The sequence below is a fragment of the Lepidochelys kempii genome, chromosome 15, assembly GCF_965140265.1.
Source record: "Lepidochelys kempii isolate rLepKem1 chromosome 15, rLepKem1.hap2, whole genome shotgun sequence".
Taxonomy (NCBI): domain Eukaryota; kingdom Metazoa; phylum Chordata; order Testudines; family Cheloniidae; genus Lepidochelys; species Lepidochelys kempii.
The window spans coordinates 14,028,477-14,054,116 of record NC_133270.1 but is presented as its reverse complement, the minus strand read 5'-3'; the positions used below and the strand labels follow the sequence as shown (position 1 = coordinate 14,054,116).

Here is a 25,640-nt window from a genome sequence, read left to right as displayed (position 1 = left end):
CCCTGCTTATGCGGCTATAGTAAGAAAGCAGGTATCGCGGAGGGCTGCCAGGCACTTGTTGCTGCCAGGTCTGGGGATAGCTCTACACAGTGACCCCACTGCCCATGGAACAGGAGATTTTGACTGTCTGTCCAGGGGATGCGGCCATGGAGGGCGGCTGAGTCAGGACAGGCTGGGGATACAACGGTAAAAGGTGTTAGCGCTCAGGGAGACCTGACCCTGGTACCTCACCTTGCAGGGGACTGAACAGGATTCTTTTAATCCTCTCCCTTCCCCCCTGTTCTCACCCGTGCACCACGTCCCCAGCAGGACGATGAGGGAGCCCAGAGCATGGTGAGGAGATTTCAGTCTCCTGCAAGAAACAAAGGTGGTCACACTGAGAATGCCTGGCAGTATCTGCCCCTTGTACTGAACCTGCTAAATAAGCAGTATGCAAGCTCCACCCCTTATGCTAATCGCCTCTCCGCTGAGTGGCCATGTGACCACACAGAGCTGGCCCCATGGGAGGAGACACAGAGCTTTAGTGACAAGCTCCTGGCTTATAAAGATTGACCCCACAGCTGGCCCAGCCGCGTAGTAGAAGACTCATGCAGAGATATCTTAATGAGCCTGTCATAAATATAAAGGGAAGGGTAACCGCCTTTCTGTATACAGTGCTATAAAATCCCTCCCAGCCAGAGGCAAAACCCTTTCACCTGTAAAGGGTTAAGAAGCTAAGGTAACCTCACTGGCACCTGACCCAAAATGACCAATGAGGGGACAAGATACTTTCAAATGTGGAGCCGGGGGAACAAAGGGTCTGTCTGTCTGTGTGATGCTTTTGCCGGGAACAGATCAGAAATGCAAGCCTTCCAACTCCTGTTAAATTAGTAAGTAAGCTAGCTAGAAAATGCATTCGATTTCCTTTTGTTTAATGGCTGGTAAAATAAGCTGTGCTGGATGGAATGTATATTCCTGTTTTTGTGTCTTTTTGTAATTTAAGGTTTTGCCTAGAGGGATTCTCTATGTTTTGAATCTGATTACCCTGTAAGGTATTTACCATCCTGATTTTACAGAGGTGATTCTTTTACCTTTTCTTTAATTAAAATTCTTCTTTTAAGAACCTGATTGATTTTTCATTGTTCTTAAGATCCAAGGGTTTGGGTCTATGTTCACCTGTACCAATTGGTGAGGATTCTTATCAAGCCTTCCCCAGGAAAGGGGGTGTAGGTCTTGGGGGGATATTTTGGGGAAAGACGTCTCCAAGTGGGCTCTTTCCCTGTTCTTTGTTTAAAACGCTTGGTGGTGGCAGCATACTGTTCAAAGACAAGACAAAGTTTGTATCTTGGGGAAGTTTTTAACCGAAGCTGATAAGAATAAGCTTAGGGGGTGTTTCATGTGGGTCCCCACGTCTGTACCCTAGAGTTCAGAGTGGGCAAGGAACCTTGACAGAGCTATATAATCACATCGTTCTTTTCTTAATTGAAATACCATTAGCACCTGGATGAATTCTTGTCACCTGATGTGTGTGACCCAAAGAACATAGCAGAACTGAGCCAGGCTGATGCACAGGCGAAACCCGGGGAGAGACACCCGCAATGGAGATTCACTTGTCACAATACCTAGACCCCCCAATTGCCCCACAGAGGATATATAGCCCCAGAGATTCAAAAGAAAAACCTCAAGGATCCCAGACTGTCACATCGGTGACACCAAGGAGGCAGAGAAAAGCAGGAGAAATAACACAAAGAAGGACTCTATTGCACAGAAACACAAATAATTATCAACCCACAAACTTCTACAGAGTCGCTTGTGCTGAGAAACCTGTTCGTTCAGTGCATTTATCCCTTTTTTCTCTTCAGAAATCATCCACACAGTTGTGGTTCCGATTTGTGTAACAAACACATTCTGTGAATGTGTCGCCTCCCATAGGTCGCTCCTGAACTATGGGCTTTGCCTATTCCTTATTTGATTTGTTGTCTGTCCGGTCACCTGGTTTTACTTCTGCTCTTTGACTGAATGGCTGGAAATGTAATGACTAGGAGGGGAGAAATCAAAGAGTTCAACACAACTCTGTGCAGACTTGTATCCTGAACCATTGTGCCAATGCATTCTCAAGACTGTTTGGTTTGTGCCATTTCTCTCTTTCAAGCCCCTGTCCTGCTCTCCCTCCCCACCAGAGATGTTCATGGAGAAGAAATTGAAAGGCGAATGAATCCCATTCAAGTGCATGGATGGGGTTAGAGCCCAATGGAAGTTCATGAACATTGAAATGAAACATATCCTCTGTGGGGCGACTGAGGGGTCTAGGTATTGTGACGAGTGAATCTCCATTGCGGGTGTCTCTCCCTGGGTTTTCCCCGTGCATCAGCCTGGCTCAGTTCTGCTCTGTTCTTTGGGTCACACATCATGTGACAAGAGTACATCAGGGTGCTAATGGGATCTAAAGCATCATCCCTGCTGTGGGGCTAATTAAGAAAAGAATGACATGATTCTATGGCTCATTAAGATATCTCTGCATGAGTCTTCTACTACGCGGCTGGGCCAGAGAGCCAGTGTGCAGAATAGGGAATGGGGAGGGGTCTCTCGCAGGGACAGATTCCACTAATTGCTCTAGAAACCCATGAAGGGGTAAGGTTTCTGTGGCTTCACAGGCTGTGTCTAATGTTACCAGGGAATTGCCTGCTTCATTCCATGGCCATATCAGAGCAGGTGGGAGATCAGAGAAAGAGCAAGAACCAAGCAGCAGGCAGGGCACAATTTGCCCCTGGCAAGGGCTCAACAAGAAGAAAACGGAGCTGCCTTTGATCTCGGAATTACCCTACTCCACAGAGAAGTTTGGCAAACAACTGATGGAGAGAGATGAGAGCTGGTTTCCCTGGGGATAGAACCTAGATAGGCGTGGGGAGATTTGGGGGCTCGTTAAAAATGCAACCTCCACTCCCCATCCTCTGACAGATGCCCATTCGCTATGCAGGAATGAGGAGCACCATCCGTTCTAGAGGCTCCCTGCACTGGACGGTTATTTGTGGCTCACTCCCCGCTCTGGCTGTGTCACCATAGTCTTCAAAGCTGTTCCCTGAGCAGGTGAGTCGAGCGTTTTGCCCTGGAGACACTGAAGGCGGCTGAGTCAGGTGAGAGAATCTGAGACAGCAGGAGAAAACACTGGGTAAAACAGACTCAGCACTGACTTTATCCCCAGTTAACATGATCTGCAGGGAGCCAAGGGAAAAACTGAACCCCTCAGAGCACCAGAGCAGTAAGTGAGCAGCGTGAGGAGCAGAGGGGCCCAGGCCATGGTGCATCCAGACGAGCTCGGCTTCCTGAGGCAAATGGGTCTGTGGCTGGGACCCTCCAATTCTCTCTTAAACCCCCATCACTGGAGAACGACCCCTTCATGGTCTCTCCCAGGGGGAGTGAATGGGCAGTGCGTGGAGCAGTGCCCCCGCACTGATAGCAAGGGGAGGCTGAAATGTCTAACGAGGAGCAATTGTTGTCTCATCGATTGCGGGCAGGAACCAAACTGTGCAGCCCGTGCAAAGCACAGGCTGGAGCAGGACATGAAGGCAAGGGAGGTTTTTGTCTCAGTTCCCCATCTGGCTGGATCACTGTGATTCGCGCTACCAGTCCATACAATACAGTAATAGTCAGCCTCGTCTTCTGCCTGGACACCGGTGATGGTCAGGGCAGCGTTGTTACCAGAGATGGACCCAAGAACCGCGCAGGGATCCCGGAGGGTCTGTTGTTAGTGCTGTATATAATCAGTTTCGGAGTAGAGCCAGGTTTCTGCTGGTACCAGGCTGGATAGTTGCTGGTGGTGACGGCTCCAGTGCTCAGGCTGCAGGACAGAGTGACAGCCCCTCCTGGGGCCACCGACATCGAGGGCTCCTGAGTCACCACGGGCTGCGAACTGACCCCTGAAATCAACAGTACAAACACACTCAGCACAAGGACTCTGGATCCTCACAGACAAACCTCCTCCCTGGCAAGTGCCCTTCATATTTTTGTCACTAAAGGAAACAATCCCCTCACCTAAGCAGTAAGTGAGCAGCGTGAGGAGCAGAAGGGCCCAGGCCATGGTGGCGAATCCAGAGGAGCTCAGTTTCCTGAGGCAAACGGGTCTGTGGCTGAAACCCTCCGATTCTCTCTTAAATCCCCAGCGCTGGGGAATGGCCCCTTCATGCAAATCTGCCTGATGCTGGTGGTATCTCGTATCGAAGCTGAGCCCCGGAGATTGCCTGGGCAGAATCGCTCTCTAAAGTCCCGGACGACAGAAGTAAGAAAGGCCCCTCTGCTTTATCCTTTGCTCAGGGAAAGCCAATGTGATCCCAGAGTGGAGAGCTCCGACTGGGAAATGTGCCATCACTCATCTACCTGCACGGAGCACGTGGATTACGATGGGATCTCCTAACTCCCTGCCCGCCCCCGGCACACACGTGCTCACAGGCACGGAATGAGCAGGAAGCGTTTGTGGTCCCATTAGCCCCGGGGAATGCTGCTGTGACAATACACCGCTGTTCTTAATTGTAATATTATTACGCGCCGAGCGTGGCATAATTATGGGGTATTTTGTGCAAGATGAGGCACGTGAGATATCATTGAAAAGGTTTTGATTTACTGAGTGTGATTATCCTACTTGTATGCATGTATCAGTTTTGAATCTGTAATTAGGAATATTGGCTACATATCTGTATTGCAAATACGTTTACCCTTGGGGAATGCCCACTAGGAAAAATGTAATCAGTCTCGATGGCTGGCTGGGAAGGGCCGTTAGGGAGAACAATAGGTCTTAGAAGATGCTAATCGCTCACTGGGGAACCTTCCTGAGGACACAAAAACAGCCTCTGACTCATGGCTGCTAGGACACTATGGGGTTATGTGACCAAGTCACCTGGTACTGGACTCCATCTTGGAATACCAGTGTTTGTCCACTGCAAGGTGTGGGAACTAAAGTTGGAGACAAAGGGTTCCTGCCATATTCAAAAGCTATTTAAGGCAGGGGAGTGACATCATCATGGTTCTTCTCTGACTCCCCACCCCAGGAGACTGCTGAAAACACTGGAGGAACAAAGACTGGACTAGGGGAGAAGGGCTGAACCCAGGCTAGAGGGATTTGTAGCTTGTGAAAGGAATACCTGGGATTTTAAGCTGCAAGCAAGTGCAGCTTGCCCTCAAGAATCTCTGCAAACTGCCCAAATCAACAGTTAGGGTGAGAATTTGCTACTCAGATACAATCTCTGTAGTGTATTAAACTTAGATTTGTGTTTTTGTTTTATTTGCTACGTAATCTGCTTTGATCTGTTTGCTATCCCTTATAATCACTTAAAATCTATCTTTTGTACTTAATAAATGTATTTTTGCTTTGTCTAGAACCAGTGTGTGGAAATTATAACTTTGGGCCAAAAGCTGTTGCACATCTCTCTCCACATTGAGGGAGAGGGTGAATTTCATGAGCTTATACTGTACAGTTCTCTGTGCAACGCAAGATGGTATAATTTTGGGTTTACCCTTCAAAGGGGTGTGTGCACTTGAATAGCTGGGCAGTTCCATACCTGATCTTTCCCATGCAGAGCTGATCTCAGCATCTGTGTGTGGCTGCAGCTGGGTGTGTCCTGGAGGGAGCTTGAGAGCCTGTCACAGCAGGACAGTGGAAAAGGAGCCCAGGCTGGGAGATTAGGCTGGCTCAGTGGCACCCTAGGGGAAACCTATCACATCGCTCTCCCGCGTGTCCTGTGGGGGTGCCCTGGGCTGACTGGTTCAGACTCTAGGGCACAGGACACAGCTCTGGTGACTGACACCTGGGGAAGTAGGTAGAGATAGGACAGGAGGAGGGAAGATGATGGGGTCCCATCCGGAAAAACTCTTGCTGGGAGCTCGTGTTCCTGCTCTGATCTCTGCTCAGATCCCGGCACAGGGACAGGTCAGTGTCACCCCCGAGAATGACACGTGCTGGGTCCCAGGAGAATGTTGAATTAAATTGTTGCTGCAAAGGTCACTTGGCTTCTAGTTTCGTACCCGCTCTGGGCACATGCCCCATCTGCACCGGCTTGCCTGCTGCTCATCCCTGTCTGCCCCCTTCCCCCAAATCAGTAGGGACTGGGGTGCCTGGAATCTGAAGCAGGTTGGGGAGGGGACGGACCCTGGAGTGCAAAGGGCAGGGGGATGCGTGAGGCTGGTTTCACACTATTCCAAATGGGAGATTTGTTTGTATAGGACACAGGTGAACCGCCCAGGAAGCCCAGAGAGGCCTCTGTGTCCCAGCTGTTTGTAGCCTTATTCTTCTCTGGCCTGGACAATGAACAGTATGGATGAAGAGCTCCCCCTGGTGGGGAAGGTCACATTTACAGCGGTTCCCAGCAGGCACTCTAAGCTGCAGAGCTCAGCGGTTTATAAGAATTGTCTCTAACCCCAAGGCTGCCTTGTTCGACCAGGATCTCTAGTCCCCTGGGATCTGGGCTCCTGGCAATTTATAACCCTGCTTGGGGAGCACAGGCCTGGTGCTCAGGGCCTGCAGCTGCCCTCACTGCTGAGCTTTGGCATGGAAAGAAGAAAAATTCTGCCTGATTCGACAATGATCAGCTGGGGAAACCAGGGGCTGAAGCAGCTGATGGCACCATTCCCGTCCCTCCAGAACTCCTCCCTTCCTGCCGAAACCTGCATTCTGCTGGGCTCTGGGCCGCCCTCCACGCTGCACAGCAGACAGCCGGGGGTGCGTTCAGATGGGGTTAGGGGCCCTGCTTTGCTTCTTCCTGCTGGGTAACGCGGGGCTGAAAGGTTTGCAGCTAAACTCAGGCCCGACTCCCTGAGCTACGGGAGAATGGATCTGTGTCAGCACCACGGGGCCTGTGAGACAGTGGGAAAGTTAGCAGGGAAATTCCCAGGTCTCACGGGCAGGTTTTGTGTCACCAGGGTTAGGAGTGGGGGGGGGTCTGTGACCTGAGACTGTTTTCAACTGTGTCCTCAGCTTTCTTATGCCCTGCTGCCCCTGTGTGTGCGTCTCCAAGGACTGAGCCAGGACTGCGGGCCAGAGCCCTGAACAGTCCCCAGAGCCCATTGGTGTATCTTTTGGGTAAGAACAAATGGGATTTTGCTGTAATCTATTATCTGATACATCCTGTATCTGGACACTTCACCCAGGCGTGGGAACGGGAGGCACTAAGTGTTCTGATAGGTCTTTCTTTTATCTTCCAGGCCATTCAAGGGGTTGTCCAGCTGGTAGGGTAACACCAGGGAACTGGGTTAGGGGAGACGTGTCTCTACCCAAGGACCATGTGGCCGTCTGCTCCCAGTTTGAACCCGGTAGCGGTGGGTCTGCAACACAGGGATCTACAGGGCACGAAAAGCTGTTCCTGCTGGAGAGACGGAGCAGAGAGCATGAGAGCGGCTGACATCTCCCCGGGGAGTGATTGGGGAGCAGTGGAGCAGCGTCCCCTGCTGATGGCAATGGGTGGCTGAAATCCATAAGAAGGAGCAATTAATGTCTTATGTATTGCAGGAAGGAAACAAATTGTGCAGTCAGTGCAGAGCCCAGGCTGGAGGAGAAGACAGGGGAAGAGACGGGATGGTTTTTGTCTCAGTTCCCCATCTGCCTAGATCACTGTGAGACCAACTACTACTGCTACCCGTATACACAGCACAGTAATAGTCAGCCTCATCCTCTGCCTGGACACTGGTGATGGTCAGGGCAGCGTTGTTCCCGGAGATGGACCCCGAGAACCGCGCAGGGATCCCAGAGGGTCTGTTGTTAGTCTGGTATATAAGTAGCTTCGGAGCAGAGCCAGGTTTCTGCTGGTACCAGGAGGGATAGTTGCTGGTGGTGACGGCTCCAGTGCTCAGGCTGCAGGACAGAGTGACAGCCCCTCCTGGGGCCACCGACATCGAGGGCTCCTGAGTCACCACGGGCTGCAAACTGACCCCTGAAATCAACAGTACAAACATACTCAGCACAAGGACTCCGGATCGTCACAGACAAACCTCCTCCCCTGCAAGTGCCCATCATATTTTTGTCACTAAAGCAAACAATCCCCTCACCAGAGCAGTACGTGAGCAGCGCGAGGAGCAGAGGGGCCCAGGCCATGGTGAGAATCCAGATGAGCTCGGCTTCCTGAGGCAAACGGGTCTGTGGCTGGAACCCTGCGATTCTCTCTTAAACCCCCAGAGCCGAGAACAGCCCTTTCATGCAAATCCGCTCTCTGTTCATTGGCTGCAGGGCTTTTGTAAATCTAAATCCTGATATTAACCAGTACAGAGATGGTCATGTTTCAAATTTAACCTCAAATTTATTTTAAATACATTTTCTTCTTGACAAAATAACCCCCCATAAAATTGTACATTTTCATGTATTATTTCAAGTTCAAATTGAAACAGCGTTTTGCTATTATTAATTTAATACAGGGGGTTTACTTTAACCTACGTCTTGAATAATATTTAGAACAAGCAGATGATGCAGCACACAGACTGCCAAGTTCTCTCTAACTGCCTGTGCAGGGAGCTAGATCTAGGAAAATGTGGATTTTTAGTTATGGGGAATCACATGTTTACAAGCTGCGCATGTAGCAGAGTAAATCTGGTCACTACTTTGTCTCTCTGACCAAACAATTTCTTAGCTGCAGCTGCTGCCAACAGACTATCTGCATGGAAGCAAACATCAATATTACATGGTGCCAAACACTTTGTAACGATTGTCGTCTAGATTCTCACCAGGGACTGAACAGGAGAATTCGAGAGCTAAAGCAGGAGTCTCTATATCTTGAGCCAAAGGAGAACGGGGCAGAGTTATAAAGGTGCCGAGCTACATCTTTGTGCATCTAAAAACCTTTACGTGAGCAGACGGGGATGTCAGTTCCATGTGGGTACAGCTGGGGGCGCTCAGCTCTGAATTTGGCCTTTACACTGTGAACGGCCATTACGGGGTTGCTGGGAGGAGCCGTTAGCGTCACGTTAGCGCAGCACGTCTGACGTGTGGAGAACAATGGACGAGCTTTGCATCGCTGGACACACAGATATTTTCTATCACATGCCCATGGGGAGGGGTCACTGCCACCACCACTGCAGTGCAGCCGGGCCGGCTTCCCCACACGGCCCCTCACGTGTGGACACGCGCCCTGGAAACACCCTCAGAACTATCTCATTCCCCTCCTTCCACCCTCCCTCCCTCCAGCTCTCCTTTGCTATGATGCCTACAAACAAATTGCCAGCAGTGAGGCTGTGGGTGTGCTGAGACCCTTCCCATCCCGCTGCCAGGATTGTCTCATTGCTGCCTTCTGCTCCCACAGGTCGGTCTGTCACCCCATGTTGTCTCTTGTCTCATACTGAGATTGCTCCCTCCTTAGCCGGGACCGTCTTTGTGTTCTGTGTTTGTACAGCGCCCAGCACAACGGAGACCTGGGCTGTGACCGGTCCTCCCAGGGGCTCCAGAAATACAGATACATAATAATCACAGTGATGCAGCCACCTCTGAAGGACATTCCTGGACAACATTTTGCAGAGATGTTCAGCATTAAATGTAATGTCAGTCAACTGCATTGTAATTTAAAAAACAAAAAAACACACATCGCAGCAATTACAATGAGAAGTGGTTCAAAAATCTACAACCGAATACAGTACATTTGTGTGCCTCTGATTTTGTCTCTCACTCCTCCCCCGCCCCCACCACTTGGTCTGAATGAGGGAAATAAATGGCCGCAGCTGGTCAAACACCACGGTCTGTGCACCAGACTCCCGAAGATAAATGTGTATTTAACAGTTACTTTATTCCATTGAAAACAATTCATGACACAAGGGCAGGGAGACAGCGCCCCCTGCTGCCCATTCGTAACTGAACTATGTCACCCACCTGCGAGGCGTAGATGGGGAAATATCCAGGAGCATCTCAAATCCCCTTTTATTCTCTCCAGTCTCTGGAGTTTAAGGAGAGATTCATGACAGGTCCCAGCTACCCACAGCCCAGTTTATTATTTATGAGTGTGGCTGCGTGTTATTGTGTCCCTCCAATTAGTCCAGTTAGTCCTTCTGGGCTCATATTTACTTGAGGAACAGCTTGGACTTGGGAACCTCTGTGACTTGTCAGATACACCTATCGCAGGACTGGGGCGAATGGTGGGGTCTTTACTACGTGGTAGCTCTCAATGTCCCTACCAGGGGGAGACCAGTCTACGTCTTGTTTATTCTGGTCATTTCGCAGGCTCGGCCATTCCTGATGGTGCTGCTCGTATCGTGGCCAGGATCTGTTCCTTTCCTGCCCTGGCTTTGTACTTGTGTGTGAAATGCCTGAGCTCTGAGATCTAACACCCAGCTGTTTGGGCTCTGAATCCCACTGGGTTTGCACGGAGGAGTGAGCTGGCATTTAACGGACAGGAGTCCCTCCTCTCAGAGCATGTCCTTGGGAACAGGACATTGGAGTGTTTTGGGGGGTTATCACTAAATCTAGGTATCACAGTGAGGCTCCATAAAGGGTGAAATCCTAGTCCCATGGACAATGAATGGCAAAATACCCATTGGGTCACGGGGCCCAAGATTTGGCCTTCAATGTCCAGACCCTGATCATCCTTAGTAGCGCCCCTCACTGATGACGGGAATGTGCCTAGTTAAACCCCAACACATCTGCGCGGAGGAGCGTCGCACCCAGACACACAGAGACTGGAGTCATGCACAGGACGGGCTGCTGGAACACAAGGGTTTGGTCGAAGTTCTCCACCTGGCTGCATCACTGAGCTGCACCCCCACTCAGCATGCCACAGAAATCACCAGCTCGTCCAAGCAGTACCCGTCTTCTAACAGGGCTGGGACATCAGGCCAGTCTCTGCCGACAACTACAGGCCAGGGGAGGTCTCTTACTGGGCTGACCCTCGGCTTGTACATCTGACCTTGTATTTCTCTGTCTAGCTCCACTGCTGGGCACACTCCTGTCACTCCATGTGCAAAAAAAAAAAAAAAAAAAAAGTGTGCACCAGCAAATGCCAATCTAGTGTGACAGCTGGGAGACTGCACCCGTGAACGACCGCCTGCCCGCCCCTGGGGTCAATGAGTTCTCTCATTTCACGGCCAGCCACGGTACCAGTGGAGTGCGCCCCCTACCCGAACACCAGGAGTGGACAGTCCTTTCGTAACCGGCCCGTCTGACCACACAACCGTGTTCTCCTGACTGATTCCTGGGCTTGTCCCGTGATGACTGAGGTGCTGCTATCTCCTATGGTACGGTAGAGACCAGGAGGCCTAAGAATTTCTCTCCCCAGAAGTCCCCCTCGCCAGGCCACGGTCGGGGTCTCTGTCCCCTTGCTTCCCTCACAACAGTCGCCTGGAACGAACTCTTTGGTCGGGTGGCTCAGCATGATCAGCTTCCATGTAGGTCAAAACCTCCAGACCCAGCTCTGGGCTGCAGCCGTAGAAATGGCTCGAAGAGGACAAGGTCCGTCGCCTTGTCGAAGGAGTTTGTGGCAGGCTCCAGCTGTCGTGTGACCATAGCTTGTAAACCTTGTGCTGCCCCTGCCAGGGCACGCCCGGGGCAAAGGCTCCGGCCTGACCTGGTGGCAGAGTGCTTCCAGGCTCAGCCCCAGCCTGTCCACACTGGCTTCTTCTACCGCTCTGTAGGACTGTGCCCTGCTCATCCGACAGAGCTCGGGAGCTCCCATGAGCTTCTCCCGAGAGGAACGGGGCCACTCCAGCTGCCCAGGAGGATTCTGCCCATCCTGCTGCACTCGCTGCCCTCTCAAAACGCCTCCGAGTTGTCACCTGGGCCTAATTTTGCCCAGACAGGCCCTGCTCTGGCAGAATTTTCTTCTCATAAAACTACCTGGGTCCCTGAGGTCCACTTCCCTGGGCACAGCAGGAAATGTTCCTGCTGAGCCTGTTGCACGTCTAACTGCTGTGGCTACCCTGTGGGGCTGCCAGCGTGGGGGCTACACCCTCCATGTTCCCCGACGGAGAAACAGAGCCTTAGTCTGTCTGTCTGCCCCTCCCCTCTGAGGCAGTCTACCCCTCCCTCAGAGGGGGTCCCCCACAACCCCATTTCTGGCACCAATATGTGGTGGGGCGCACTCATCCTCGGAGGGCCCCCTGCGTCCAGGTGCAACATGGCTGGTCTCTTCGGTTCCCGAGCCGCCCGCTGCCTGTTTGCCTCTGGCCCAGACCTGCTGTGGCTCAGGCCTCCGGCCCCGTCACAAAGTTCAAACCCTCCCTGGGCATCATGAACATGTGCAAATGAATCTGCCTAATTCCTCTGCCCCCTCGGGCTGCTTCAAAAACCCCATCTCAGGGCTTCCCCTGTAAGAGCCGACCCTGCCCCTGGAGCAGCTTCCCCCCTTTATCCTCCGGTTAAAGCCTGGCTCTGGGCTTCTCCCTGCCAGAGACCTGCCTCCCCTGCTGTCTCCCTTGCAACTGAGCCATTCAGTCTGCTTAGTATGGCTTAGCTCCGCCCCCTCAGCCCGGGAGCCAATTGGCTCCTCACCTGCCCAGGTGCAGAGCCTGACTCGCTGGGTGCACTCACTCACCTTGCAGGTGAGAGGGGTGAAGCCCAGCACTGTGGACATGCACTTTGCAATGCACTGTGGGGCTGGTTTGCTCTCTGAAAGGGGCGATGCTGCATTTGGACGTAGCTGGCGCTGCGTGTGAGGGACGCCAGCCGTGCCCTGGCTGAGAACACGCCCTGCATGAACTGAAGACTAGCTCTGGTCAGGGGCATGCTCGGATAACACCTCCCAGGGCTGAGTGTGAGAAGAAAGGTCGCTTGGCAGCTTGATTTGTGGCTTCTGAGGAGGAACATGCCGTGAGTGCTCTGCTGGCCCTCTCAGGGCTCAGAACACCCCGTCTGCCAGCTCCAAACACTTCACGTCCTCTTGCCCAGGTGGTCTTCTCTGCTGCTATGGTCTTCAGTGAAGGCAGCCCATGCCTCTCCCCCGGTACCACTAACATAGCCACATTCCCGCCTCCCCTCTTTTACTGGGATGGGAACCAGAGCCCACCCGGACATACATGCAGGGGACGACGTTCTCCTCTGCCTCGGCTGTAAACCAGACGCTGCAGAGCGTGGGTGCCAGAACCCAGGCTGAGGGAAGGGAGGTTTTTGGCTCAGTTCCCCACCTGACAATATCACTGTGAGTTACGCTACCACTGCTGTACCACATGCTACAGTAATAATCAGCATCGTCTTCTGCTGGGGCATTGGCGATGGTTAAATAACCAACACTGCCAGAGGTGGAGCCAGTGGACCGGTCTGGGATCCCATCGCCTCTGCTGGTGGTACCGGACAGCGCAGAGCGAGGGGCTTCCCCAGGTTTCTGTTGGAGCCAGGAGATTGTGTTCTTGCTCCTGTTGACGGTGCAGGAGAGTTTCACGGTGTTCCCCGGAGATACTGACACTGAGGGTGGTTGAGTCAGGGTGGGCTGCGAGTTGGCCCCTGTAATGAGAAGAAATGATGATAAATTCCTGGTGCACACAAGACTTGTTAGTGACTCCTGATGCCCCACAGGGCTGACAAACTGAAGAGCTCTTCCTTAGGCCCGTGCATGATTTGGAAGAAAACATCGACTGCTATTTGTTCAGAGACTTCGGAATGTGATCGTCTCTCACCGGAGCAGTAAGTGAGCAGCACGAGGAGCAGAGGGGCCCAGCCATGGTGGATCCAGACGAGCTCGGCTTCCTGAGGCGAACGGGGCTGTGGTTGGAACCCTCCAATTCTCTCTTAAACTCCCAGTGCTGGAGACCGGCCCCTCATGCAAATCTGCTCCCTGGCTGCAGCTGGCACCTCCCTCTCGCTATGTGAGGGGCAGAGGCACAGGGAGACCCCTCTGTATAAATCACCCTCTGTCCAGAAGCAGGGGGGGACTGGGTTTCTTTTTACCGGCAGAGTGGAATGCACAGAGCCCCAGAGATGAGGTGCTCTGGCTGATCAATCAGTAGAATTTACTACTCGTTTATCGGCGGCAATGGGCTTGCTGCTGAACAGGTCCCGATACAGAGACACTCTCCCCTTTGAAGAGCCTCCCCTCTGGTGGCTCTGCACTGCACAGTTAGCTCCAGGGATCTGTACTCCAGGAGCTCCTGGCTGAGAACAGACACGGTGCAAAGTAACACTGGACTCACTGCGAGCCTAGGCTGAGCTGCTGTATCCGCCCTGGTGCTGCAGTCACAGTGTGCGGTGCTGAGACTTCTGGGGCACGTCCCCTGGGCCTTCGCGCTGCTCTGTTCCCTCTTTCCCAGTGCATTGTGGGAGAATTTGTCTGTCCTTTCTGGGCACACGGGTGGACGTGGTGTGAACATGGCAAAGCATTCAGGGAAACCCCTCCCGGCTGGGCCCAGACAGAGAGGGTCAAGTTGCGTTGGGGGACACACAGGAGAGGGTGGGAAAGGAGCCTGGGAAATCACTGCAGACCTAGATTGAGGGCAGCAGGGAGTCGGCTCGGAGACAGGTGTCGGAGCTGGGGCTAGTGTCACTGGCAAAACCAAAGGGGGGATGGGAGACAGGTCTGGACATGTCAGCTGCAGCAGAACTGGGCAGAACCAAGTCAGCCCAGACACAAAGCCCCGGTGGGATCCCCTGGTGTCAGAGGGGCTGGTGATGGCATTAGAAGAGAGGAGTGACGGGGTCAGAGTCTCAGGAAGGGTAGATGAGTTCAGAATCTGCACTTTGCACCAACTCAAGATGAGTGATTTCGGAGTCAGGGTGGCCAAAGCAGAGGATGTCACAGGAATCAGGGTGACAGTGGATCAGGGCCAGGTCCCATGTTTTAGCCATTGGGTCACGTCTCATGTACCATGTGTTGGGTAAGAACAGGAGAGGATTCCATATTTCCAAAATGAAACTGGCTCTTCACTCAGAGAACGAGTCACAGAGACGCTGCAGCTGCTGCTGACATTCCAATCATGTGCACACAGACTGGCCTCCCGGTGCCTCCTCCAAACTCTTCCTCCTGCAGCCTGAGCTCCCCCGTCCAGCTTCCCTGCAGGTTGCTCCAGAACAGGCAGGAAGCGTCTGGTTGTCTCTATGCTGTGGAGGAAGAGGTGGCGAGATGTGATGAGGCTGAATGAGCAGAGGAGCAGGGGTTGGGGGGCGGGGGCAGGAGTCCATGACCCCACATGCTCACTGGCATTGGAGAAGGAAGGAAATGGAGAGGGCTGAAGAGTTACAATGGGAAGTTTGGGCTTGGCTGTGCGTAACTGGAGCTGGCAATGAGCCACCCGAACCAAGAGTCAGAGACAGCCACATACATGGTGCTGGCTGGAGGGGGACAAGTCACGCACGGGAAGGGAGATTTGTGAGTCCCGAGCACAGAAATGATGTGTGAGGCAATGGAGGGTGGGGTCGCAAACCCAGGGAATGGGGGACGGGGGAGGGGGAAGAGGCAGGGACAAGGCCAGAGCCCTGTGGAGTCCCCCAGAGAGAGGGATGGGGGGAGTAGACAATCACTGAGGGAGCAGAGAGAAATGGGAGGAGAACTAGTCCCCTGTGTCTACACTAATGTTTCTCGGGAAATCTCTTGCCGTTACACCCCATGGGCGCGAGCAGTAATGGGAGCCCTAGTGTAGACAGTGTTTTACCCCCGGGTCACCTAACCCTGCTCAGAGCAGGGGGCAGGGCAGTGGGGGAGGGCAGTAGTGTGAGGCCAGGCTCTAGAGGACAGGGGTCAGAGAGGAGGCGGAGCTTTGGGACACAGCCACCAACACTCCTGCTTTGGCTAGGACAGCCCCGGCCTTTCCCGCAGCGGGACACTGACTCTGCAGCCAGCAGATGAACTTTTCTGTTGAGGTTTTTATGCCGCACCCATCCCTGCGGTACCTGAGCTCCTAGACTGGCCCACGGGGAACTAGACGTGGCCACGGGCCTGTGGCTTGCTGGACTGCAGGGGCCAGGAGGAGCAGGGCCATGGAGGCACTAATGAACTTCTGGAGGGGACCGAGGAAGCTGCCAAGCAGCTGGGATGGGGCCAAGGAGGAGGTTCCAGGGAGGAGGGATTTTGATATCATCTATTATTTGATACACCCTGTGTCTGGACACTTCATCCAGCCCTGGCAACTGGAATGGACGAAGGGATCTGAGAGGTCTTTCCTACGTTTCATAGATTCATAGATATTTAGGTCAGAAGGGACCATTTTGATCATCTAGTCTGACCTCCTGCACAACGCTGGCCACAGAATTTCACCCACCACTCCTGCAAAAAACCTCACACCTATATCTGCGCTATTGAAGTCCTCCAATCGTAGTTTAAAGACTTCATGGAGCAGAGAATTCTCCAGCAAGTGACCCGTGCCCCATGCTACAGAGGAAGGCGAAAAACCTCCAGGGCCTCTTCCCATTTTGTAGTTTGTCCCATTTACCATTGACTTCAATGTCCTTAACTACCTTCTCCTTCAAAATTTTTTCCAAGACCTTGCATACTACAGATGTCAAACTAACAGGCCTATAATTACCCGGATCACGTTTTTTCCCTTTCTTAAAAATAGGAACTATGTTAGCAATTCTCCAATCATACACTACAACCCCTGAGTTTACAGATTCATTAAAAATTCTTGCTAATGGGCTTGCAATTTCATGTGCCAATTCCTTTAATATTCTTGGATGAAGATTATCTGGGCCCCCCGATTTAGTCCCATTAAGCTGTTTGAGTTTCACTTCTACCTCAGATATGGTAATGTCTACCTCCATATCCTCATTCCCATTTGTCATGCTACCATTATCCCTAAGATCCTCTTTAGTCTTATTAAAGACTGAGGCAAAGTATTTGTTTAGATATTGGGCCATGCCTAGATTATCCTTGACCTCCACTCCATCCTCAGTGTTTAGCGGTCCCACTTCTTTCTTTGTTTTCTTCTTATTTATATGGCTATGGAACCTTTTACTATTTGTTTTAATTCCCTTTGCAAGGTCCAACTCTACTTGACTTTTAGCCTGTCTCACTTTATCCCTACATGTTCTGACCTCAATAAGGTAGCTTTCCTTGCTGATCTCTCCCTTTTTCCACTCCCTGTATGCTTTCTGCTTTTTCTTAATCACCTCTCTGAGATGCTTGCTCATCCTGCTTGGTCTACAGCTCCTGCCTATGAATCTTTTCCCCTTTCTTGGGATGCAGGCTTCCGATAGCTTCTGCAGCTTTGATTTAAAATAATCCCAGTCCTCCTCTACCTTTAGATCCATAAATTCTTCAGTCCAATCCACTTCTCTAACTAATTTCCTTAATTTTTGAAAGTCAGCCCTTTTGAAATCAAAAACCCTAGTTGCAGATTTATTTTTGTTAATCCTTCCGTTCAGTTTGAACTGAATTAGCTCATGATCACTTGAGCCAAGATTATCCCCTACAACCATTTCTTCTAGGAGGTCCTCACTACTCACCAAAACCAAATCTAAAATGGCATCATCCCCTCTAGTCGGTTCAGCAAGTACTTGATGAAGGAATCCATCAGCTATCGCATCTAGGAAAATCTGAGCCCTGTTATTATTACTAGCACTCATCCTCCAGTCTATAGCTGGGAAGTTAAAGTCTCCCATGATCACGCAGTTTCCATTAGTATTTACTGTATTAAAAACATTAAAAAGGGCTCTATCCATATCCAAATTAGATCCCGGCGGTCTATAGCACACCCCAAGCACTATCCCAGGGGGGCCTCTAATAGTTTTCTTCCCCAATGTAATTTTTGCCCAGACGGACTCAGTCTTATCCATTCCATCGCTTCTTATTTCTTTACATTCTACCTCATCATTGATATACAGTGCTACTCCACCACCTTTACCTTTATTTCTGTCTTTCCTAAACAGCACATACCCTTCAATACCTGTGGTCCAGTCATGACGACTATTCCACCACGTTTCTGTTCTCCCTAGAATATCTGGTTTCACTTCCTGCACCAGTACCTCTAGTTCCTCCATTTTGTTACCTGGGCTCCTCGCACTGGTGTACAAACATCTTAATTTTTGCTGTTTGGCCTCGCTCACATTCTGTACCCTATTAGGCACCGTCATTCTACAGCCAGTGTAACCTATTAGACTGGTATCTACACTGCCCTTCCTCCTACCCACGGCTGTAGCCTCTCTTATTTCGCTCTCTCTCCTCTCAATGCTAAAATCTGATGTGGAGATTACCTGGACATCTCCCAACCATCTCCCCCAGATTCCTAGTTTAAAGCTCTCTTAATCGGTTGTGCCAGCCTCCATCCTAGAAGTCTATTTCCTTCCCTACTCAGGTGAAGTCCATCCCGAGAGAATTGTCCTCTGTCCATGAATGCCTCCCAGTGGCCATACATCCCAAAGCCCTCCTTATAGCACCACTGCCTAAGCCATCTGTTGATAGTCATAATCTTGTCACACCTTTGTTGCCCTTCTCTAGGAACAGGCAGAATCCCACTAAAGATCACCTGAGCCTCGATTTCCTTAAGCGTCTTCCCCAGCCTAGCATAGTCCCCCTTAATACTTTCCAGCGAGAATCTAGCCGTATCATTTGTTCCCACATGAAGGATAATTAGGGGATTCTTTCCTGCTCCCTTTAGAATCCTTTTCAACCTCAGGTCTACATCCCATATCTTAGCACCTGGAAGACAGTACACCCTCCTATTCTCTGGATCAGCTCTGGTTACAGGCCTATCTATTCTTCTCAGTAAAGAGTCCCCGATCACATAGACCTGCCTTTTCCTGGTGATGGTGCTATTCTCCAGTCTATCCCCTGTTCCCTCTGGCTGCAAGTACTTTCCATTCCTATTCTCCCTTGTGATCCTCTTTAACCCATCCTGTCTCCTCCTGGAGCTCAAACTTAGTGTACTCTCCAGTAAGTCTTCCCCTTTTCCTATAGGACGAGCCGCTCTTCTCTTCTTCCTTGCCCTTCCACCTTCAGTGACTACCTGCTGAGCCCTTTCTTCATTTTCCAACTCTGCAAACCTATTCTTCCTATTTCGTCTAACTTCCAGGCCATTCAGGGTGTTGCCCAGCTCGTGGGATAACACAGGGGAACTATGTTCAGAGAGACGTGTCTCTTTACCCAAGGAGCTTGTGGCCATCTGCTCCCCGTGGGAACCAGGCATTGGTGGGTCTGTAACCCAGGGCCCGAGAAAGCTGGAAAAGCTGCTCCTTGTAGAGACCGAGCAGCTGCCTTCTGCCCCAGACAGAGTGAGTGGGGAGTGGGCGGAGCAGTGCCCCCTGCTGGCAGCTAGAGGCGGAAATTCCTCAGAAGGGGCCATCAGGGTCCCGTGTCCTGCAGGTAGAAACCAAACTGAGCAGCCTGTGCAGAGCCCAGGCTGGACGAGCTGACAGGGGAAGACAGGGGAGGTTTTTGTCTCAGTTCCCCATCTGCCTAGATCACTGTGAGACCTACTACCACTGCTACCCGTATATATGAAACAGTAATAGTCAGCCTCATCCTCTGCCTGGACACCGGTGATGGTCAGGGCAGCGTTGTTACCGGAGATGGACCCCGAGAACCGGGCAGGGATCCCGGAGGGTCTGCTATTGGTGCTGTATATAAGCAGCTTCGGAGCAGAGCCAGGTTTCTGCTGGAACCAGGCTGGATAGTTGCTGGTGGTGACGGCTCCAGTGCTCAGGCTGCAGGAGAGAGTGACAGCCCCTCCTGGGGCCACCGACATCGAGGGCTCCTGAGTCACCACGGGCTGCGAACTGACCCCTGAAATCAACAGTACAAACACACTCAGCACAAGGACTCCGGATCCTCACAGACAAACCTTCTCCCCTGCAAGTGCCCTTCATATTTCGGTCATGAAATGAAACAATCCCCTCACCTGAGTAGTAAGTGAGCAGCGTGAGGAGCAGAGGGGCCCAGGCCATGGTCGATCCAGACGAGCTCAGCTTTCTGAGGCAAACGGGTCTCTGATGGGACCCTCCAAAATCTCTCTTAAACCCCCAGCGCTGTAGAGCGGCCCCTTCATGCAAATCTGCTCCCTGTACATTGGCTGGGGTTTTTTAATCCTGAGTTTTAACAAATACAAAGACGCTCACATTTCAGATTTAACTTCCAGTTTTGGCTTCATTTAAATAAGATTTTTTAGTAAAAAAAAAGTACCTCCCTATAAATTTGTATATTTTCAACTATTATTACAGGATCAAATTGAAACAGATTTTGCTAGTATCATTGAATAAAGGGGTCCTTACTTTAATATACTCCTTAAATAAAATTAACACGACCAGATGGTGCTATCACACAGACTGACAAGTTCTCTCTAACTGTCTGTGCAGGGAGCTAGATCTGGGAGAAATGTTTGTTTTTAGTTTTGGGGAATCACAGTTTGACAAGCTGCGCATGTAGCAGAGGAAATCTGGTCACTACTTTGTCTCTCTGACCAATTAATTTCTTCGTCCGTAGGCAGCAGTTGCAACTATCTGCATGGATGCAAACGTAAATATCACATGGTGCCAAACACTTTGTAATGACTGTTATATGGGTTATCCCCAGGGATTGAACAGGAGCACTGTGGAGCTGAAGCAGGAGCCTCTATATCCTGAGCCAAAGGACGAAGGGGCAGTTTTTTAAAGGTCCCTACTTAGATCTTTAGGACACTAAATCCCTTTACAAATCAGGTCCTAAGTCCTCTGCTTGGTATCTATCCAGTGTTCTGGACAGACAGGGAAGCGTGATCCACACTGAACAGAGGTCCAAATCAGGTCCTAAGCTTCTCCCCTGTCTTCCTTCCTCCTCACAGTGAGAGAGAAACAAACTTGGGTCATTCCCGCGGAATCAGCCTCACTGGGCCAAACCCAGTGGGCGGGTGGAAGGGGAAGTAAGTTCCATGTGGGTACAGCTGGGGTGCTCAGCTCTGAATTTGGCCTTTACACTGTGAATGGCCATTACGGGGCTGCTAGGAGGAGCCGTTGCGTCATGTTAGCGCAGCACGTCTGACCTGTGGAGAACAATGGACGAGCTTTGCATCACTGGGCACACAGATATTTTCTATCACATGCACGTGGAGAGGGGTCACTGTCACCACCACTGTAGTGCAGCTGGGCCGGCTTCCCCCACACGGCCCCTCACGAGTGGACTCACACCCTGGAAACACCCCCAGAACGAACTCATTCCCCTCCTTCCATCCTCCTTCCAGCTCTTCTTTGCCATGATGCCTACAAACAAATGTGCAGCAGTGAGGCCATGGGGGTGCTGGGTCCCTTCCCATCCCGCTGCCAGGATTGTCTCATTGCTGCCTTCTGCCACCCACAGCCCGGTCTGTCGCCTCCTGTTGTCCCTTGTCTCATACTGAGGTTGTTCGCTCCATAGAAGGGACTGTCTTTGTGTTCTGTGTTTGTACAGTGCCCAGCACAACGGAGACATGGGCCATGACTTGTCCTCCCAGGGGCTACAGTAATACAGACAAGTAACAATCACAGTGATGCAGCCACCTCTGAAGGTCTCCTGGGCAACATTTTGTAGAGGTGTTCAGCATTAAATGGAATGTCTGTTAAATTACATGGAATGAAAAAAACACTCTGGAAAGAAATACCCAGCAATTCCGTTGAGAAGTGGTTCATGAATCTACAAAGTAAATCAGTACATTTGGGTGTCTCGGACCTCCTGTCTTGCAGCCTCCCCCACCACGCGGTCTGAATGAGGGGTCTGAAAGGATGCAGCTGTTCAAACGCTATGGTCTGTGCACCAGACTCTTAAGGAACAAATGTGTATTGAGCAGTTATTTTATTCTGGTATAAACAGTTCATGATACAAGTGCAAGGAGACAGCGCCTCCCGGTGCCCAGTCAGAACTGAATCATGTCACCCCTCTGCAGAACAGTAGTTGGGGAAAATCCAGGTGCATCTCAAATCACATTTTGTTCTTTCCAGGCTCTGGTGCCCAGAGTTACACCTGCACGACATCGACTGGGGAAATCCAGCTGCTTCTCACATCCCATTGATTTCTCTTCAGTCTCTGGAGTTTAAGGAGAGATTCATTCCAGGTCCCAGCTACATACAGCCCAGTTTGCCATTTGTGACTGGGGCTGCGTGTTATTGTGTCCCTCCAACTCACCTCCTGGACTCTACCTAATATGATGTAGGCTGAGAGACCCCAAACACAATAACTGACAGGGACAATCTCGAAAGGGACGAATCCAGTTGCTGATTTGCTCAGGTTTGTATCAGGTCTCTATCAAGCCAGCCTGGCATTTATTCTATAAGTTGCCATGGGTGTGGATTCCTTGTTTCCCCAGCCCCTCACCAGTGGTGGGACATTGATTGTAGCCTCCCCCAGATAGGGAATAGAGAGAAAACCTTAATTTGTTAACAGTTAGGGGTGGAAGGTCCCGGGACGGTTGGGGTTTGTTCTGAATTCAGTGCTGCAGGCTGCCGGCTGGGAGAACAAAACCCAGGGCGATGAGTCCGCTGAGCAGCCACCAACACTCCTGCTTTGGCTAGGACAGCCCCGGCCTTTCCCACTGCAGGACACTGACTCCGCAGCCAGCAGATGAACTTTTCTGTTGAGGTTCTTATGCCGCACCCATCCCTGCGGTACCTGAGCACCGAGACTGGCCCACGGGGAACTAGACATGGCCACGGGCCTGTGGCTTGCTGGACTGCAGGGGCCGGGAGGAGCAGGCCCAGGGAGGCACTAATGAACTTCTGGAGGGGACCGAGGAAGCTGCCAATTAGCTGGGATGGTGCCAGGGAGGAGGTTCCAGGGAGGAGAGATTTTGATATCATCTATTATCTGATACACCCTGTGTCTGGACACTTCATCCAGCCTTGGCAACTGGAATAGACTAAGGGATCTGAGAGGTCTTTCCTATGTTTCCTCTAACTTCCAGGCCATTCAGGGTGTTGTCCAGCTCGTGGGATAATATGGGAGAACTATGTTCAGGGAGACGTGTCTCTTTACCCAAGGAGCTTGTGGCCGACTGCTCTCCGTGGGAACCAGGCAGTGGTGGATCTGTAACCCGGGGATCTAGAAAGCTGGAAAAGCTGCTCCTTGTAGAGACCGAGCAGCTGCCATCTCCCCCAGACAGAGTGAGTGGGGAGTGGGCGGAGCAGCACCCCCTGCTGACAGCTAGAGGCTGAAATTCCTCAGAAGGAGCCATCAGGGTCTCGTGTCCTGCAGGTAGAAACCAAATTGTGCAGCCAGTGCAGGGCCCAGGCTGGAGGAGCTGATGGGGAAAGACAAGGGAGGATTTTGTCTCAGTTCCCCATCTGCCTAGATCACTGTGAGTCCAGCTACTACTGCTACCTGTATACACAGCACAGTAATAGTCAGCCTCATCCTCTGCCTGGACACCGGTGATGGTCAGGGCAGCGTTGTTCCCGGAGATGGACCCCGAGAACCGGGCAGGGATCCCGGAGGGTCTGCTATTGGTGCTGTATATAAGCAGCTTCGGAGCAGAGCCAGGTTTCTGCTGGAACCAGGCTGGATAGTTGCTGGTGGTGACGGCTCCAGTGCTCAGGCTGCAGGAGAGAGTGACAGCCCCTCCTGGGGCCACCGACATCGAGGGCTCCTGAGTCACCACGGGCTGCGAACTGACCCCTGAAATCAACAGTACAAACACACTCAGCACAAGGACTCCGGATCCTCACAGACAAACCTCCTCCCCGGCAAGTGCCCGTCATATTTTGGTCACTAAATGAAACAATCCCCTCACCGGAGCAGTAAGTGAGCAGCGCGAGGAGCAGAGGGGCCCAGGCCATGGTGGGGAATCCAGATGTGCTCGGCTTCCTGAGGCAAACGGGTCTCTGGCTCAGACCCTGTGATTCTCTCTTAAACCCCAGAGCTGCAGAACGGCCCCTTCATGCAAATCCGCTTCTGGTTCATTGGCTGCAGGTCCTTTGAAAATCTAAATCCTGCCTAACTGCCTGTGTAGGGAGCTAGATCTAGGAAAATGTTTATTTTTCGCTATGGGGAATCACATGTTTACAAGCTGCACATGTAGAGTGACCAGATGTCCCGATTTTGTAGGGACAGTCCCAAGTTGGGGGCTTTTTCTTATATACATAAGCACCAATTACACCCGACCCTGTCCTGATCTTTTACACTTGCCCTCTGGACACCCAATGTGCATGTAAGATATTACTTGGTCAGATCGGTAATGTAGTGACATTGTCACTACATTACCGATCTGACCAAGTAATATCTTAGTTGCAGCTGCTGCCCACAGCCTATCTGCATGGATCCAAACATAAATATCACGTGGTGCCAAACACTATGCAACGATTGTCGTCTAGATTCTCACCAGGGACTGAACAGGAGAACTGGAGAGCGAAAGCAGGAGTCTCTGTATCTTGAGCCAAAGGAGAATGGGGCAGAGTTATAAAGGTGCCGAGCTACATCTTTCTGCGTCTATATACCTTTATGCGGGTGGAAGGGGATATAAGTTACATGTGGGTTCAGCTGGGGGTGCTCAGCTCTGAATTTGGCCTTTACGCTGTGAACGGCCATTACGGGGTTGCTGGGAGGAGTCGTTAGCGTCATGTTAGCGCAGCACGTCTGACGTGTGGAGACCAATGGACGAGCTTTGCATCGCTGGGCACACAGATATTTTATTTCACATGCACGTGGAGAGGGGTCACTGCTGCCACCACCGCAGTGCAGCCAGGTCAGCTTCCCCCACGCTGCCCCTCACGCTTGGAGACGCGCCCTGGAAACACCCCCAGAACTAACTCATTCCCCTCCTTCTACCCTCCCTCCAGTTCTCCTTTGCCATGATGCCTACAAACAAATTGCCAGCAGTGAGGCCGTGGGTGTGCTGAGACCCTTCCCATCCCGCTGCCAGGATTGTCTCCTTGCTTCATTTTTCTGCTCCCCACAGGCCGGTCTGTCGCCCCCTGTTGTCTCTTGTCTCATACTGAGATTGTTCGCTCCTTGGCCGGGACTGTCTTTGTGTTCTATGTTTGTACAGAGACCAGCACAACGGGGATCTGGGCCATGAGCTGTCCTCCCAGGGGCTGCAGAAATACAGATACGTAATAATCACTGTGATGCAGCCACCTCTGAAGGACATTCCTGGGTAACATTTTGCAGAGATGTTCAGTATTAAATGTAATGTTAATTTAATGAAATATCATTATAAAAGCACTTTGCAAAGAAATACCCAGCAATTCCGTTGAGAAGTGGTTCATGAATCTACAAAGTAAATCAGTACATTTGGGTGCCTTGGACCTCCTGTCTCTCCTCCTCCCCCACCACTCGGTCTGAATGAGGGATCTGAAAGGACGCAGCTGTTCAAACGCCATGGTCTGTGCACCAGACTCTTAAGGACAAATGTGTATTGAACAGTTATTTTATTTTGTGACAAACAGTTCATGACACAAGCGCAGGGTGACAGCGCCCCCTGGTGCCCAGTCAGAACAGAACCACACGCAGCAGCGTAGATGCGGAAAATCCAGGTGCATCTCAAATCACATTTTATTCTCTCCAGGCCCTGGAGTTTAAGGAGAGATTCATTCCAGTTCCCAGCTGCACGCAGCTCAGGTTTAGCCTTAGGAATGTAGCTACCTTCAGACTCCCCTTGCGTGTTAATATTTTACATGTAGAGACATCATGGACCCAGGAACCCCCTGTAACTCATCAGACAAGTACAGGGCAGGGTTCTGGAGGGGAGGGGGCATGCAGGGGAAGGGATCTTTCTACTCAGTGGGTCCCAGTGAGGCTTTGATCTCTATTAACACAATCATTCGCAGGCTCACACTTTCCTAATGAGACTTTTCTTACGCTGATGGACTCTTCTTTTTCCACCCTGGCGGTGTATGTGTGAAACGTCTG

General features: G+C 51.4%; 2 protein-coding genes across 2 annotated transcripts in view; both read right to left on the bottom strand.

The window, feature by feature from the left end:
• Positions 1 to 19,763, bottom strand: part of LOC140898989 (immunoglobulin lambda-1 light chain-like) — a 122,581-nt gene extending 102,818 nt beyond the window's left edge. The window contains exons 1-2 of the mRNA XM_073313691.1: positions 19,693 to 19,763; positions 19,268 to 19,577 (exon numbers count right to left, since the gene is read on the bottom strand). Of these exons, the coding sequence (XP_073169792.1) occupies positions 19,268 to 19,577; positions 19,693 to 19,738 (356 nt within the window). The 5' untranslated portion in view covers positions 19,739 to 19,763. The remainder of the gene's footprint in view (positions 1 to 19,267; positions 19,578 to 19,692) is intronic.
• LOC140898990 (immunoglobulin lambda-1 light chain-like) overlaps positions 1 to 25,640 on the bottom strand; it is a 207,287-nt gene that overhangs the window by 110,705 nt on the left and 70,942 nt on the right. The window lies entirely within an intron of this gene.